Here is a 19,146-nt window from a genome sequence, read left to right on the forward strand (position 1 = left end):
AGACAAAGAAGACATAAGGGGGATGGAGCGATCCCATTAGTCGAAATGAAAAGGGGTGGTTCATATAGACTAAGGGGAGAAATGATGGACAAACAACTAAAGGGTCCCTCGTGGGTTGCCGATAGTTAGTCTATTGCCTACCTCCTTTGTCAATTCCAGTCACCAGCTTCCACCAGTAGGATCCCTCTATGTACATACTTTTTGTCTTCTTTGTCCATCACTTTGTCTACCAATTTCAACAAACAGCCCACTGCATTGCTTAAGTTCAAGGGGGTTGGACTTGTTTCAGCTTTTCTGGGGGGTGACTCGGCTCTGAAAGAGAATGGAAGGAGGAAGGCTCCTAATGAAGCGGGAAAAGCTCAAAAAAGGCCTCATTAATTTTGACGCGGTATTTTAAGAAGGCTCAATGTATCCCTTGATTTTTTTCAAAGGAGCCCTTGCGCGTCTCTTTTGCCTATATTCAAGAAGGCAATAGCTAGCTCGCACTGCCTCTGCTAACTATTTCTTTCATGTTGCATGTTTTAAACCGAGAACTGGTCAGTATACCTCCTCGAAACCTTCTTTGAATTTTTCTCCAGGTCACGAAGGATATGCGCAGAAAATATAAATCGGATCGTCGCTCTATTTTTGGTGAAAAACTTGAACATGAGTATAAGGAAATCGGCAGCGTCTGGGTAGTCAGGCTGATTTTGATTAAATCCGTCTAATTCGTCTTTCTTCAGCCGGAGGAACGTGTAGCTACACTTTCAAGTCGCAAAATTTAGACTAGTAAAGCGTATGCCACTATTAAACTATCTGGCACTTCTAACTGAACTGAAATGGAAGTTGCTCACATCTCGTCAAAATTATGTTTGAGATGGGAGCTGGAAAAATATTCAAGAGCGTGTTGTTTTGGTTCTTGACGCGACCCGGTGTTTCTCTTTTTTGAGAACAAACCTCAGAGTGTAGTCGAAAACCCAAGTGCATTCACATTTGCTGCAGTTGAATTTGAAGGAGGTTTTACCGGTTGATATCTAGTCTTGTTGTTGTGAATTCCTCGACCCTCTCTCCTGATTCCTCAGCCTTCATTTGTACAGACATTCTTATCGATCTTCCTACGTAGAAAAGAAGGGAAAGAATCGTAAGATGTAGTTTAGGTCGTTCTGTTAACTTAACGATCTGTTAAAAATAAAACCAGCACGTTGACAAGGGCAGAGTTGAAGTAAAAGAAAGGACAATAGATACGATCCTACATCTCATAGTTTCCTGTCACTCGCAACGTACAGAAACTTTCAATGCCAACTAAGTTCTTGAAATATTAGACTGACTGTCGCCCTAAATTGTGAGACGCCATTGTGCTCTAAAGTTCAAGGCAAGTTTTTTCTTGGATTTTATTGTTTGCCGCGTGGATCAAAATTAACAGCGATGACTATTGACCATGAAATAAAAAAAAAAAAAAAAAAAACTTAATGTAATGAAGTTAAAACTCGAAATTATTCTGACGACTGTTCGAAGATGGCTTTTTAGAATTTTAGAACTTCTTTAAATGACACCGGTGGTGAGTGTACGTGTACCACTGTAATATGCACTATGGATGTTAAAATCCAATGCTGGCAAAAAAGTCTGACAATGTAAAATGCATTTAGGTTGATCCTCTCTAATGATGCCATCTCTTCATACTTCCATGTGTTTTGAATAAAAAAGGCGATTATATGTTACAAGAAGAGGAAGTTTTGACGCCGCGCCGCTGGAACAGCAGCATTATCTCTCCAAGCTCTCCGATCAAAAGTACCTTTCCCGCTCTCCAGTCGCCAATCATGGAACAACTCGTCCAAGTCGGGGCCTTTCAAACTCAGCTCATAAGTTGATGTCGAAACCCATCGCAAATGGGAGGAAAGAATCCGTTGCGATTTCAGGTTGGAAGCGGGACCACCATAAACAGATGCATTGTTGTCGAGCAGCGGTCATTAATACTTAGTTTTCAACGTTGAATCGGGTTAAATTGAAAGATTTTAGCGCATGAGTTGACAGTGACAATCGGATCCCCGGTATCCTATGCTCTTACCTCATTCGATTTAGTTTCACTTTTCATCGGCTCCGCATGGCCGTCGATTTGCCGTCGTATTTCCGTCGGACGACGAATGGATTTCGTCTGGCCATACCGCTCAATTTTACTCTAATTACCATTGTTATTAGTTTTATTGTACGGTCTTAGTCATTGAGCCGCAGGGCCGGATTTACCTATTTGCCGCCCCTGGGCCGCCTGCATTTTGCCGCCCCCCCTCTCATTCCTTTCGAAACATCAATACAAACCATCAAGTGAACGTGCCGGAAAGGGAGAGGTGCATAAGACGCACACGGAAAAAAAAAATTGCTGATTCAACAATTCAATTGCTAAAAACAGTGAGTGCAATGTTTCAACGCAGATTTTACAACACAAAAAAATGCTACTTTAACCACATTGTAAACTAATTTAACCACGGGGGTGGTTAAAGTAGCATTTTTTTTGTTTTACAATCTGCGTTGAAACATTGCACTCACTGTTTTTAGCAATTGAATTGTTGAATCAGCAATTTTTTTTTCCGTGCATTTACACGTGTCGGACACATTTTTTGCGAAAGCCCTGTCATCAGTACCAGCAAAAGTTCACGGAACTTTTCGCGAAAGTAGAGTCAAGTTCTGTAAACCTATCTCTATGTAGACAAGGCCTTCGATTTATGAGAAATGAACGAAAAAATTATGTAAGAACAAACATAAATGTGGTTCAATAATTTTAACTTCCGCTGCATCGTCGCGCTGACCGCACTGTGTTTGGCGCAATGCTTGAAGTATTCCTCCAGTCTTGTAGGCGCTATGCGTTTCTCGCCGACCGTTGCTGACCGCACTGTGTTTGACGCAATGCGTGAAGTATTCCTTCAGTCTTGTAGGCGCTAATATATGTTACATGCCAACAGCCGCACCGACGGCTTCTTCTTTTCTTCTCAAGTCCTCGTCAATATTGCTCTCTGCGCCACGCCGCTCCATGCGTGTTTGGTTTCTCTCTCAACATTACTAATTAAAGGTGAAGAGGAGGTGGAGGTTCTAGAATTTCGCCTCCGAATTTTGGTGTAGGAAAATTAAAACATTTTCAAAGGTTTTCCCCAACCTAGAAATCTTCGAAATTTCATGAAAATTAGCAAGAGGAAAGATTCAGAAAAATCTGATGGGAAATTAAGGAACTCGGTAACTGAGGTTACAGGAATTCAAAAACCTGGAATAGGGAGGTTTGTTCGAATTTATAAATGAACTGTAAAAGTAGGAAATACCAGATCCTCTGAAGATCTCAAACGAAAAAAATTGAAATGAAATTCCTACTGACGTAATATTTTTATTTTTATCTTTTTTCCTGGGATTATCAGGGATGGTAGAATCAAGAAATCATCGGACTACGATTTGCAAGATACTTTACATGGAGAGCAACCCTACAGCTCAGAAATCCATCGTAGTATTTTGTATATTCGTAAATCTTTCAGTTTGTTGCTAGTGAATTCCTCGTAACACTCACAATTTTCAGTAGCTGCCATGAGTTTGAGCCTTGCAAGTCCTTCAAAAATAGAACTGTTCTATCTCTAGCCAAGCCCCCCCCCCCCGAGTCCAAACACGATCTACTTCGAAGCAATCAGTGCCTCTTCACCAACAAACAAAAGCGCATCGTTTTATCAGGTGCGAACGTTGCGTCAAGTCATGCGTGCACTAAGTGTTATGCCGTAACCTCTCGAGATATTCAGATTTGTTCGGTCCCATTACGAAGCGCGACTCTTGATGACTCTGGTGCAGATTCGGAGGTCATCAACGCTTGGCTCCGCGCTGTCTCGCTCGCATTTGAGGTCGTCGGCTTCGAAAATTATTCTGAAATCGTGCTCTTCCTCCCAACGAACAGAATGTACTTATCCCGAAAGGAACTGTGTACAAATGAAGTAAAGGAAAAAGAACTACGCACATAGGATTTGCGTATGTTGCGTAGTTCCGTTTTTGTTTTACTTCATTTGCACATAGTTCCTTTTAGCATGAGTACGCTCTATACACGTAAAGTTCTTCAGGCTTGCGTTGAAGAGTAGCGTAGTTTGTTTTGCTTATGGGAGTCTATGTGCTTGTGTGTCCTCTCGTTTGTATGTTTTGAGAGAGTTTTATTTTGAGGTTCGAAAACGATTTTTTAACACCCGCATCGCTTGGTAATTCGTTTTTTTGTGTGTTTTGAATCTGCTTCTGTAACGTTGAATCACAGCGTTTTAAGTCCCCGGTAGATTATTTTGGGACTTTGAGGTAGAGGTGATCTTGAAAAAGTTCCATGCCATTGATAATTTTTGAATTCCATCTACAAGATTGGTAACTAATTGTCGCAGAACTTCAATACTTCAATATCTCGATTTGTATCAACATGTATAAGTCAGGTGTCTTTCCGATGTGGAGGGCTGATATTGAGCAATACAATTTTCCCGTTCCAACCCTCTTTCCTATAATGATGCGTCACTACCACCTTCACGGCCTCAACTGCAAAATTTTTTCATAAGCTCTGGAGTCAAAACTGGTGGCACTCTCAATTTCTCGCTAAAGAGCCGTGTGGTTTGTAAATCTCTACACGACCAAAGTACAACATCGGTGGAGATGTTGACCTCAGTTCCTCAAAAGTTAAGCCCCGGACAGTGTGGACTTACTTTCAACGTGAACCTTCTACAGGGTGGCTGTTTCGTCGAGTGTTGCGCACCGATGCGTCAATCGATGGCAACACACTGGAAAAAAACACATTGGATCGTCTAGAATCCAGACTATTAAAAACATCGACAAGAAAAAGTACTCTTGATTCAATTAGACTTTAGCTTAAATCAAGAACCAAGCCTCTTAATTTGAGCGGATCTCCTTTTGATTTAAGCTTAAATCTGATGGAATCAAGAGTCCTTTTTCCTGTCAATGTTTTCAAGAGTCTGGACTCCAGATCCAATGTTTTTTTTTTCCAGTGCACTTGACGAAACAGCCACCACTTTGGAGCTTCACACTGATCGTCTGCCCTTTCATTTAACGGACCGTCAACTTTTGATGAACAAATCCAAGCGGAACTGTCATTAAAGTGCATCTGATGAGATCCCGCATCCAAAAAAAATTTCCCGAAAAACACATTCAATGCGTAATATTAGGCCGTTGCGTACCGCCCACTTTACTACTTCATTTTGCTCGTGTAAGAAGCGCATCACTTTCCGTTGCAGGAACACCGCCGATGACGTAACCTTCGAAAAGTGCAAATTGGGGCTGGCGGTCCCCCGGTTTCTGCTCCGGAGGAATGAGGATGAGGGAATCTCTTCCTCGTCAAAGCTCGACTTTCTCGGTTCGCGCCTTGCCGCGCCGCGTCGCGTCGGTTCCCAGCCGTGACCAATTAAACTGGGGAAAAAATGAATCCAAATTAAAACGAGAGGTGAGGAGAAACGGGCGCCAGCCGGCCGACTGCGGTTGCGCGCCGAAGAATTCCGTCGTTTCATAACACGGTTCCCTGGGCGTTCCTGTTTGTCCATCGATTTTCACGGCGACCGTTGAGTGTTGAGCGCCGATTGATGAATGGTTAGGGTGTCTATGAGTCACCGATCTTGTTGCCGCATCGTTGACGAATAATCGACAAACTGAACTCAGTTAGGTTCCATATCACGTAAATTTTACCAATTTTTTCCGCGCAAATTTCAGTTATTGACAGCAAATAGTGCATCCAAAATTTTGCCATAATCCTGAACAGTAATATCGACTCGATGGTGGATTAGAAAGACGTGCTTATAAACGGAGGTTTGTAATTTAAGTTTTCAAATTGCCAAGTTCAGTTTTTGGTTCAAGAAAGTACCTAAGTGGGAAGAACACGGACACGTCGAAATATGGAGCTCAAAGGGCCTAAAGGGGCAGCCAATTTTTTAACGCAAAGAATGTCACTGCCTATCTTCAGATTCTAATAACAGAGCCAGGTATGGCCAAGGATCCTCATAAATGAGGCTTTCTCTGCCAAAAATGTGTAAATTTATGTAAAAACTAAGTCAAATACGTGTTTTACAAACAACGGGTCGTAACAATTGTAAAAATAAATCACTCTGCATAACTGAATTCATAGGATGGCTGCCTTTTGGGCCCTAAAAGCTGGTTCGCACCATTTATCATCAAATTTTTGCGGCCTACAAACATTTGACCGTCATTTTTGTCATCATTTTGATAGGAAATTGACGGAAATTTGAGCGTGTATCCAGGCCTTTAAATGAAAATTACCGATAAGGCCGCACTCTCTCTATACAGGTGCTCTAGGTTCAGGTGAGTCGTTCTTCCTTCGCAGGTTTCAACCCTGCCAACCGTTCCCCCAAAAAGTGAATTCCTTCCGACAAGCGGAAGTTCGCTGATTCTGCAATAACAGCCGGCCAGCGCAATGGCAGCGATGGATTTGGTATCATAGAACCAGTGCCGTCCGACAGTGAGTCACAATGGTATCAACGCTCCGCCAAGCGTGTAATTACCCCGTGTTTCCTTCGTTTCACTTTTTCGCTTTCCGACGCTGTTACTCACCGTCAATGACCCCCCTGCCCCCCGGTCCCCCCCCCCCATAATCTCAAATTTTTGCTCCAGTCCACGAACGGTCTAGAATGATCTGTTTCAATAACCCTAGGCAGCGCAGGAGATCCGCGGATTAGTTATTTAGTAGTAAGCAGAACATTTTCGGCCTCTATACAGGAAGAATTTTGTCATATCTGTTGGCAGCGTGTCTACAGGTTCGGAATTTCCGGAAAATCCAGAAATTGTACTGATTTTTTAAGAGCGGTCCGGAAGTACTGAAAAAGTGCGGAAATTCCGCGAGAAGGTCCGGAATTTTTGTTATTTTTGTCGCAATTCTAGTGACACATTCGAATTTCGTCAAATGATGGTACTGGAAAAGTACTGAATTTGTTGAGGAGGTACTGAATTTCCTCGGCATGTACTGAAAAAGTACTGTAAAAGTACTGATTTTCGGCCTGCCTGTTTTAGTAGACACCCTATTTGGACTCTGATGTTTCGATAGTTTTCGGCCTTTCATAGGAGTCTAAAGTCTCGATCAAAAAAAAACCTGACCAAGAAAAATTAAACAGATTCTTTTTCTCGAGGGCCCAAGCACGATAATTCGCAAGTTTCGGGGAAAACGGGAAAAACTGTGCCACTCAGCACGCGCTCAATTTTTGGAGCTTAAAAAGGCTTCTTTACGTCATTTAAAAACGTGTCATACAACATATATCGAGTTACTTGAACCGGAAAATTCTTGTTTGTGCATCAAAACCACTGATTCATCGACATTTTTCTTTTTTAATCTTTAATTTTTTTTTGGAAGTTTAACAACTTTATGACCAACTTTTTTGACGACATGTCGCACCGAAGCAAAGCACTGATGCGATTGTGATGCTTTATGGGATTCGAAGCGACGTCAAGCATTGCGCCGCGCTTGACATGCAGCGAGATTGACTTGTTGCGCAAACGTTGGCAAGCTCTTCCGGTCGATTGCCCAAAGTCAATCATTGGAACAGAGGGAATTGAACCCGGTTCAAACACTTTTAGATAAGTCTCTGCCAGTGGCGTGGCGTGCTTTGCGATGTATCGATCGATCTGGCATTTAAACCTATGGAAAACGATTGATTAACAGGGTGTTCGCAACGAACATCTTAATAATCGATTATCTACCACAGCTTCAAATGGGGAGATATCGATAGTCGATCATTCTGCGGTCCGATTATTGAAATTTTTAGACAAAACTATAGACAAAGGAGAAAAAAGGGATATGAAAGGGTCCTATTGGTGGAAACGGGTGATTGCAATAGACAAAGGAGGTAGGTAATAGACTAACTAACGGCAAACGACGAGAGACCCTTTATTTAGTCCATCATTTTCTCCCTTAGTCTATAGAAGCCACCCATTTCAACCAATAGGATCGCTTCATACTCTCTATGTCTTCTTTGTCTATCGCTTTGTCTATCAATTTCAATAATCAGCCCGCTGGTCTTCTGCGATCGTATCTATCGTCACTCCGGCTCCGAGTTGGCCGTTGTCAAATACTGAGCTCATGGACAGCGTCGTCGTCTTCCAGTGGCGAAAAATTAATTTTTGGCAACAATATTTTCGCCCTATGAAGATTAACGACTGAAGGTTCCAGCAATCAATTTACCAAACGAGACCAGTTCGAGAAACTTCAGCTTTCATAGTATAGTCACACGTTGCCCTTTCCTGAGGGGAGGGGGGGGGGGGGGGGGTTCCACCTTTTCATTCATCTTTATCCAAAACTGAAATGCGGCATTCGTGGATATGCTAGCGTGAATTTCATTTCGCCTTCATCTAGGTAGATAGGCAATTTTAGCCACAGTTAAGTTCAAATAGTTGTATCATGGCTCTTGACCGAAGTTACTGAGTTTTATCGTGGATTTCGCGTGTTCCTCGGGGAAACTCAGCTGTCAAAAGTTTCTTGACTAACAGAGGAGGTCGGAATGTTGTTTATTTTTGATAAAAACTAATCGTAAAATAGGTTATTTACCGGAAAAAGTCGAAAGAAGTCAACAAGTATCTGATTTTTCTACCAAAGTCAGCGGAAATGTAAAGTTGCATAAACAAATCTACTTGTCAGCCAAAGAATTGTGTCCTTCTATAGAAAAAAAGAATCTTACTCGACAGAGTCAAAATATTTAAGTCAACGGCTTTTATCAAATTCAGGTCAAACCGTCAATTGTTAAGATTTTCTTGGACACTCGCTCCAGTGTCTCTTTAAAAGTAATTTTTAAACGATTCAGTTTATTTTTGTTTCAATTAAGGGCTAATAGTTAAATTAAGATGCGGCAGTTTTGTGTCCTGAACCCGGCACAATACTATCATAAATATTTCTTTCCGAGAGCACCAGGCTCCTCGAATTGCGACCTTTAAATCGCCATGTACATCCGCTTTGATTTGACATTTTTTTGCGTTATTTTACCCGAAAATGTTCGTAGACCTCGTCTGTCTATGCTCTGATATCAATAACTCAATTTTCTTTTTCTTTTTCTTATGAACGTCTCCTCTCCCGTGAATGGCAGGGGCTTTACTTTTTGACGGAGGAAGCCCCTCCTTTCTTTTCATCTCAAAGTTGGCATTTTATAGGTTAATTTTGATCGCTTTCAGAGCGCTAAAGGTATTTTTTGACCTTGAAGTTACCCTCCCATCTAGGCAAATTTCGCCCCCTGAGACTACATTGCCCCTCAAGATTTGCTTAGAACACTGGGGAAAAAACACATTGGATCTAGAGTCCAGACTATTAAAAACATCGGCAAGAAAAAGTACTCTTGATTCAATCAGAATCTAGCTTAAATCAAGAACCAAGCCTCTTACTTTAAGCGGATTTCGTTTTGGTTCAAGCAAAAATCCGATTGAATCAAGAGTATTTTTTCTTGTCAATGTTTTCAAGAGTCTGGACTCTAGATTTAATGTGTTTTTTTTTTTCCAGTGAATGCCACCCCTGGTAGACGATTACATATTTTTTTGTTTGTTATTGTTTAATCGATTCGTGCGCGGGTGGAAATCATAACCGTCGATTGCGATCATGAGCCCCGGAGACGCACGCGATCCAGCGCTCGTTTCCGGAACCAGCGTTGCCAAACTTGCCAGTGCATTAATGTATCCTTCGTGTACGAGTTTTATGAGCAATTTTTAATTCGAAATGGCAACGAGGCCCAGAACCGCGGTCGGGGCTGCCTCCGCGCTGCCTCCTGCGCTCTCACTCGCGACTTGGCCGCGGCTTCGCGCTCATTGTTCGCGGCTCGCGACGTCCGTTTCTTCCGTCCGAATTCGTTTGTGTGAGTTTTTTTGCGTGTGTTTGTGTGAAAAATCCATCAATTTCTCAGTGAATTGTATCGATAATGTACATGTGTTTGTCGTTTCATAGCGGCACCTGATCCGGAGTTTATAACACATTTTTTCTGTTTACCGGAGGTTTCCGTCATGAGCAGGACCATTTAGTAGATCATCAAAAAGTTCGGAAAAAAGTTCTGTTCAGAGCGGTTTTCCGCTCCAAAAACGTTCCGTTTTGACAAGGATTCACTGTGTAACTGTAAACACAGAACAAGTGGAATTGAATCCCGCAGCGCTTTTAACACTGAGCGTCTACTTTTGCGACCTACATTAAGATTTCAATATAAATACAGTTTCAAAATTAACTTTAGAACAATTTTAAATTGTTTTTCAAGACGTGTCACGATCAAATTTGTGTCTGTGGTTCCTCGTTCCTGTCAATCTGCTATCGCATCTCTTGTGGAATCGAAATCGACAACTACGAAAACTTGCTCTCGGGATTTTGGACCTGCATCAAGTGGATTCTAGTGAGATAACTGACCCTAGTGATTGTCAAACGGAGGAAATAATAATTTTTTACCTAAAAAATCTGGTCATCTAACTTTGCCGTCTATCATTTTTATCCCTAAATAAGATCGGAGCTCTGTAAGTTTTTCAACCTCTCTGAAAAAATGCTGAGGAACCATACATTTTGCGGACTATCTATAACTTAGTTTTCTATTTGGGTGGCTCTTTACGCCAAAAAGTGTGCTAACGTAACTCAGAAGTAGACCATTTTGATGCCCACAGCAAATCAGATTGAAACCCATGTAGTGTGCAATTAATTGTGTAATTACAATTCCCCGGGCATCACTTGACGCGGCCTAAAATTCTTCTTACGTTGTGAATTTCCACGAGGAGAAAACCCGTTTCAGTCTCAACTCAAAAGTCACTTCAGGCCATTTCGGTGCGCTCAAAACAAATAAGGTTATGCCCGTGGCGTGTTCATCCGTTTTTCAATCCTCGGGACATTAATTAGAAAGTGTTGCAGTATAATTTCATCAGCTTGCATCGCGAGTTTCTGCGAAGTATGGCCTTATCAACCTTAGCTGAGAAACCATTTTAGTGTCCACAACAAATCAGACGAGTAGTTTTTTCTTATAAATCTTGTTTTTGAATCCTTGCTGAATTAATTTGAAAGTGGTGCATTAAAAAAAAATGTGCAAATTAGCCTGCTTCGGTCCGTGCGCAGTGGAGTTTCTTTTTCCGAACGAAGCGAGTCGGTTCGCGTAATTAGTGTCGCGTGCCCGCGTGCAGTGCACATGTGTCGTTAGTGAATGTGGTCTCATGCCGCCCTGTGTCTGGTGGGCAGTTGTGCCGCCTTTAGCGCCTGCTCCTTCGCCGCCATGAAGCACAAGCATAGGAAACGGAAAGGTCAGCATCTGAATTTTACGAAAACATACTTGAAAAAAAGTCTCTTGGATCCCGAGTCCAGACTCTTAAAAAAGACATGGTAAAATGGACTGAGTTCATCAGGAAGAACCAACCCATGTTTTCGAAAAAATTAAGTTACGAATGTTTTTGAGTTCCACTGATCATATATATTCTCCTGCCAAAAGCTCAAAGTCGAGAAAAAAAAATGAGTCTGTGCTAAGAGGGGTTAAAGTTTATTTTCTACATTGCGCCTTATGCAGGAAGAACTTCAAACCTCTTTTTCTCAGTTTCAACTTCATGTGGGTTGGTTCCTTTTTGATGAACTCGGTCCAAATAATCTTGATCCAATCGAATTTTTGCTTGAATCAAGAGCCTCTGAATTTAAGCGGATATCATTTTAATTCAAGCAAAAATCCAAGAGCCTAGACTCCAGATCCAACGGACTATCCTAAATTTCCAGCACCTTGAAGTTTACTTGAATTTTATATGAATCTCTTAAATCTCATTTCTTCGATAAGATTTTCCAGGTCTGGGGAACCTGGAAAGTCAGGGAATGTATAGCGACCTGAAAAAGTTGGGTAAATTACGAAAATTCAAAGAAAAAGTCAGTGAATCACGCGAAGTGCGCATTGCCTAAGCAACTTCACCATTCAAGAAATTGCGAACAACCTTCAAGTGCCCTCATCTACTATTTGACCTTCTAAAAGTGGACTTTTGTCTTCAATTTTGTGAAAGTCATCGTAATAAAAAGAAGAAAAATCGAAACGGGAGGTGCGTTTAAATTTTAGTCATAGCGAGGAATTCGGAAATTTTGGAGTCAAAAGATCAGCCAGGGAAAAGTTAGGGAAAGTCAGGGAATTGAAAAATGAAGAATTTCAGGAACACTGCGGCCTCGATTGTTGCTTTAAAGTCACCTGGGCCGAATATTGATGGTGCACTGACATGCAGCACTTTTCAGAGAGTCCAAACTTTACAGCGAGTTCCAACTGTAGAGCAGAAGGAAGAACTTGTCTGTCGTTGACACAAGCAGCGATAAAATCCATTAGTGAAAGCACAGCTCCATCCATACGTGGATCACCCGACACTAAATAAAAGGTCAGAACGGAACATCAGTGGACTCAAAACCTGTGTCCGACAGGTGAATAAAATTCGCTGAGCCGTTCCGGTTGGCCGTTGAGTGACATGTTGAGCCATTTGACAAACTAGCCGATGATTGGTGAACTTGTTGATCACACTCTTCAACCTTTAGTTAATTAACCAACAAGGGGTATGAACGGCGGGGAAATGTTGAGTACCCAAAAGGTACAACTTCTTCCATTCTCGGTAATAGAGGTCTTCTATTCTCCCTGAGGATGCTCCTCTAGGAGTGTAATATTGATCATTCTTATAATTACAGTCTGTGTTTTCAAATAAATGTAATTACTATACGTATAAATCCCCCTCTTACTTTTGCAAAACTACCCAAATTGAGCACGTGTCCTTGGGAATTTTCTCATGCCCATTTTTTTCCTGAAAAGTAAGCATCGGGCTGATTATTGAAATTGATAGACAAAGCAATAGACAAAGAAGACAAAAAGGATATGGAGGGATCCTATTGGTGGAAGCGGGTGGTTGCAATGGACGAAGGACGTCGGTAATAGACTAACTAACGGCAACCCACGAGAGATCCGATAATTAGTCATTCATTTACCCCTTAGTCTATAAGAACCACCCATTTCAACCAGTAGGATCGCTCTATACTCCTTATGTCTTCTATGTCTATAGCTATGTCTATAAATTTCAATAATCGGCCCGGAGGACCACATAGAGAGAATAAGAGCGCCTCCTCCCGTCGTGCAATTTTTGCACGTATGGAGGGCCGTAAACCTCGGGCACGGAACCTGAGGCCCCCATAATTCACCATCCACCATCCGCGAGACGCTAATTGATTCCTGGTCTAGCTCCTTGTTGAGCAAATGAAATACGAGCAACTGGTGAATAGTCCCCGGGTTATTTTTGTTCCGATCCACAAGTGCGAGGGACTCCATAAAACAAGCCCTCCGAACCCTGTTACAAAAATTCGCCTGTTTTACATACAGTGTTACGGATGGAAGTCGACGGGCTCCTGAATTCCGACAACCCAGCAACCATCCACCGACCGGGGTCGCCGTTCAGGACTTAAAATTCGCCTGCTTTATACGGGTTCTTATGGAGTTTGGGAGTGAATAGGCAGCGTGTTCCGTAATCAACGTACGGAACATCGGGCGGTGGAAACGTTTTACGAGCGATACGCTAAAAGCTCGCCAAATCGACCACTGCCAGATAAATCTAACTACTCACACTCCAGTTTTTCATAACCTCGGCGAATGTTGCCTTGTTGGATGTCGAGGTTTTTCGTAGATTCTGAACACAATCGCAGCAGGGAAAATGTATGCGTTTTATTGAAGATACCCAAAACCTGGCAATTTCTCGTTGCGTTTAAGAATTCAGCCGAAAAAAAAATTAATTCTATTATAGGATGTTTCCTTGTCACAAAGATTTTTTTTTTTTTTATTCGAATAATCGGAAACCATTTCTTACCGTTAATATGTAATTTCTCATAGTCGTAACAGAAAATTTACATATTCTGTCAATCTCAACAAAGATTTTGCCTAAACGCATCTCTGGAAAAAACACATTGAATCTAGAGCCCAGACTCTTGAAAAACATTGACCAAAAAAAAGGACTCTTGATTCAATCAGATTTAAGCTGAAATCAAAAGGAAATCCGCTGAAATTAAGAGGCTTGGTTCTTGATTTAAGCTTAAATCTGATTGAATCAGAGTATTTTTTCTTGTCCATGTTTTTAAGAATCTGGACGCTAGATTCAATGTGTTTTTTTCCAGTGATCAAGAAAGTGCCAAGAAAATGGTTTTCATCTTGTTGCTGTGAACTTGTTTCTTTTTCAGTGTTCTTTCGTTGACCAAGCGGACCTGGCAACTCTTGATGTATGCTTTAGGGTAATAACTTTGGTAGTTCTAATCACACTTGACTCACGTGCGTTTACGATTTCTACAATTTTTCCTTGTGTGAGAATGTAATTGCATCGGTTGTCGCGCAGTCAATTCGGAGTTTCAACCCATCAAAGTTTCATAAACGTTCACTTTAGAACTCTGATATTAAGACTGAACTGTTGGAATAGATTAGGGAAATAAGCAAAACATTCTGAAGGAACATGTATCGCGCATGAATGTTAGTTTGCAGGTGTTGAGAGCACGATTAAATTTAATGGTGTAGTACGCTCGTACCATCAAATATAATCATCCGCATACGTCATATATTTTGCTTTTTCGTGTGTATAAGAAGCAAAGAATAAAGGTATAGATGAGATGGATTCCCTTTTTAATTCATTTTTAAAGGCTTGTTATCTTTTCTTCATACATCTTTGAAAATTTTTGGAATTTTCTTCATAAGTTAACTTCCTCTTAAGATCTGTGAAAGACCTAAGTTTCCTTAAAAAGTCCCTAAAAATCCTTGATTTTTTATGTTGGCCGAATTTTAACAGCCTGATTGTTGAAATTTATGTCGGCACGACAAGAATCAAAAACCGATGTATTACGTGGCGCAGATACGGCTACCGGCTACGTGGTGTCTTATCTTGCCGACATAGCCAGTTAAAGTTTCAACAATCTGGCTGCAGTAATCGGGGGGTTTAATTTAATCTCTGTTTTTATTTGAAAATTTCGCAGAAAAATCTTATCAAAACATTTTTTAAATGGTATCTGCACTATATCTCGTAAAAAATACTCCCAAAATTTTGAAAATATTTTGTTTCGACTGGAAAGTTGCAAGTGAATAGGGGCAACGTAGCCTTGGAGGACAATGGAGCATTAAAGGGGCAACTTTAGAGCCCCCCTTTTTCGATCCCAGCCCCCTTCTTCCGTCTCTCTGCACGGACAATTAATCCGACTGGGCATTGTGCGTTCCTCGACTAATTATTTTCTGTCCCCGCTGTTTTCATAGGCACGATCTCAAAATTCCTCGCCCTCTAAGTCTCCAAAGTGCGCATTCTTCGTCGCGGGAGGGACGCTTTATGACCCACGTCGTGGTGTCGTAAAACCGAACGTGCCTCCGCGGTGAGTTTTCCCGAGGGATCCGAGGTCGAATATCGCGATTCATCGATTCGTTCGAGCTTTTTGGAAACCTCTAATGGAGCGTTAGTGTGAATGATCATGGATCGATATCGATGATGTGGAAATCCATGGAGATTTATCGACACTAAGAAAAGTTTGGTTGTACACTGGAAAAAAAAAAACACATTGGATCTAGAGTCCAGACTCTTAAAAACATCGACAAGAAAAAATAATTTTGATTCAAGCAGATTTAAGCTTAAATCAAAAGGAAATCCGCTCAAATTAAGAGGCTTGGTTCTGATCTAAGCTTAAATCTGATTGAATCAAGAGTAGTTTTTCTTGTCGATGTTTTTAAGAGTCTGGACTCTAGATCCAATGTGGTTTTTTTCCAGTGTGGTGCTCCGCATTACGCTGGCTGTACTTAAGGTGATTCGTCAAGCTCAAGTGACGTGGTCGAACTGGCATGCGATATATCGCATCTTTTAGGTAAAAAATCTCGGCAGATTTTGAATTTTCAGCAAAAAAAAGGACGATAGCCCCTGCGCATGAGCCTGAAGAATCATTCTAAACCCAAAAATCGGCAAAATTCAGAGAAATGAAAACAGGATAGTGTTTGGAAAAAAACATCGCATTCGATACCGAAATCGATAGCTGAATCGAATGCGAGGTTTTTTTCCAAACACTATCCTGCTTTCATTTCTCTGAATTTTGCCGATTTCAAGGTTTAGAATGATTCTTTAGGCTCATGCGCAGGGGCTATCGTCCTTTTCTCTACTGAAAATTCAAAATCTGCCGAGATTTTTGACCTAAAAGATGCGATATATCGCATGCCAGTTCGACCACTTCTTTTGAGCTTGACGAATCACCTTAATACAGATTTGCCACTCAGTCAGTGAATACTAGAAACTGTCAGGGAATTTTGAAATGTCAGGAAAAATATCGACAGTGGCTGAAAAATATCGTGAAGTCACATTCATTCGCTTTGAATACTGACGTACTAAGGAAAAACGCCGTATGAACATCCGAGAGTTGCCAAATTTCCCTCAATGAAACATGTATTTTTGACGACATTCATGCATATTTTCCCTTGAAATTTTCAGATATTTTAGATTAAATTGCGTGCAAAATTTCTGAAAATTTTGGGGGAAAATATTCACAATTTTCTTAATAAATTCGATTTTTATCGAAAGAAACTTGGCAACGTCTGAAGGCTCATACGGCGTTCTCTCTTAGCACGGCAGAATAGATTTGACGTTTCAAACGACAAATTTTGCCTGAAAAACATTTCAAACTATGCCTTTCTAACCATCTGGCATGTCTTTAATTGTCAGGAAATGACCAAAATATGTCAGGGAAATGACAGCTAATTTCATTTTCTAAATTCTATGGCAACCCTTTTTTGGTTTGCGCATTGTATCCAAAAGGTGAAGAAACCAAGAAATACTAGGATTTATATTGGACCTTAAAATCTCCGGGATTTTCTCTCTCTCCGCTGCAACATTGCATTTGTTTTATTTTGCTTTTCTTAATCCATATTGGCTTTGGTCATTGAAAAATTAGGCAGATGACAATATGATCAATGATATTATTTGAACTCCGGGGGAAAAATCAAGTTTTCACCAAAAATATCCGGTCAAGTTTAGTTTCTCGTACTCCTGCAGCCATAAATTACCTCGGGGCTCAAAATGATCTCAACTTTGTTTTTGTCTCCTTATGGAGCTAAAATCAAGTACAAGTTCCCAAAATCAACTATTTGTTTTACTTTTAATGTTTCTTTTAGTAATGCAGACGAATATTTAAACGCAAAAACACCCACACTTTCTCACACGATGGTGTATTTACACGCAGGCGTTGCGGTGCTGTCGGAATTGTGGGAGTTTTTAATGATCGGAATTTGTATTTCGCACGAAACGTCTTCCGCAAGTCAAGTCACCGTTACTTCTCGGCATTATGCCTGCTTGTTCTCGCGTTTTCTACCTAATATGTTAATTATACTCAGCGGCTAAGATAGTTCATTTAGGTTTAAAAATTTTAAATTTTAAAATTCTGTTCTCTTTCTGTTTCAGAGAAGAAAAATGTGGAACCGCGGAAAAATCCCTTACGAGGTAAGATTTAATTTATTTTATTTAATTTATTGTATTTAATTCATTTTATTTAATTTAATTTAATTAATTTATTTTATTTTATGTATTTTATTTAATTTATTTCATTTAATTTCTTTTATTTAATTTCTTTTGTGTATTTTTGTTAGGTACTTGGAAACTCTCTGAATCGTCACAGAAATAATTTGCTTGCAGAAATTTTCAAAAGTGCGAATGCTGCCATGTACCTTTTTCTCTCCACGAAAATAAATAAACCGAGCTCAGCATAAAGGAACAAATTTTTTGTCGCTCTTTAAAAATGAATTTTCCTTCGTTGATTTTCCACACAAGTAGATCATTTAATGAACGTTTCCACGCGAGTCCTTCATAGTTTCGAAGGAAGAAGTAACGCCTTAACTTTCGAAATCGAGCCTCCCTCAAAATTTGACCAATTTGAATTAAATCAACTAGCGGATTCCTTCTCAGGTGCAAAAAACGAGAGTTATGACTGGGAAGCAGTATTTTCTCATAAATTGACTTCATTTCAGACAAAAGAGCAGTAAGTCCTCATCATTTTGCAAAACCGCCGCACTTACTGCTGTCTTGAGTACAATTGTGGCCCATTCTGTCAGTTTTTACCTTAAAGTTTGTTGTGAGTCCCAAACGTCACCACTTAAGCATGCGATTCGTAGTAAATGCATTCTGCTGTTTTTCCCAACGTGAAAAGAGGAAGGTCCTGTTTATATAGTCGAGGAAAAATGTCAATTTTTAATTATCCTAACTACTTATAATAATCGTATTTCGGATGATCTCTGACAATACTACAAGGCACATTTTCTCAAAAATTCACTTTTGCACCTTCTGTTCCCCTCCGTAGAGATGTTGTCAGCCAAAAGGGCACTTCTTACATTCTGTTTGCAAGCGACCACGATGCAGTCGTCCAATAGGGATCGGGGATTGATTCCTCAGTCTATCCTCGGTGGCTATTGGACGATTTCATCCCGATCGCTTGAAAGCGAAGTGTAAACAAATGCCAACTCGGCTGACGACGCCTTTAATACGGCAGACCAGATTCTTCTCTCCTAGCTGCTGGTCCAAATCTTGGTGCTTCCAAAGTAGCGTCCTATACAGGTCTGGAACATGCCGAGGACCGGAATAGGAAACGGTGAAGCTGACCGCAAAAATTTCCGCGAGTCTTATTTTCGCCGTCGCGGTTTTGCTCCGCATCCTCTCTTTCATTCTTCTCGTTTGCTCTCGTAATCTCTTCCTGTGGCGTTTTCTCAGCGTTTGTTTTGCTCCGTTAGAGAGCTCTCGTTTACGTCTTCTGCGAGCAAATAACACTGATTTAAATCAAAGAGAATTATCTCAATTGTGGCATGGACCCCGTCATGCGTATATTATTATGGGTACCAGGGCTCAAGTCACAAGGGAAATAGTTCCTTTTGCTCTAAATACGCCCAATACAGGGAAGTTAAGTTATTATCCGCTTTGCGTGTAGCATTTTTCTCATGTTACGATCAAAACTATGAGAATATATTGAAGCCGAGGTGGGACTATCAGAGCACCTCTCTCGGTTCGCAGTGGGAAAAATTAATTCTGCAAAGTAAAGACAATTAACTATATATTCTATCAGTGCTGAGCTATGAAGCGAAAATGAGACATTTCTGAATAAAACTGCGTTTTTCTTTCTTTTCATATCGTCTGTTGTTAACTCAAGATAAAGATATGTTTCCGTTCTGCCGGAAGGATCCT

General features: G+C 40.7%; 1 protein-coding gene across 2 annotated transcripts in view; it reads left to right on the plus strand.

Annotated features, from left to right (window-relative positions):
* Window positions 1-19,146, plus strand: part of LOC109043420 (uncharacterized) — a 295,984-nt gene that overhangs the window by 176,909 nt on the left and 99,929 nt on the right. For both annotated transcript variants that reach the window (XM_072303015.1, XM_072303014.1), the window contains exon 5: window positions 17,380-17,418. In XM_072303015.1, the coding sequence (XP_072159116.1) occupies window positions 17,380-17,418 (39 nt within the window). The remainder of the gene's footprint in view (window positions 1-17,379; window positions 17,419-19,146) is intronic.

This window comes from Bemisia tabaci, chromosome 7 (assembly GCF_918797505.1).
Source record: "Bemisia tabaci chromosome 7, PGI_BMITA_v3".
NCBI lineage: Eukaryota > Metazoa > Arthropoda > Insecta > Hemiptera > Aleyrodidae > Bemisia > Bemisia tabaci.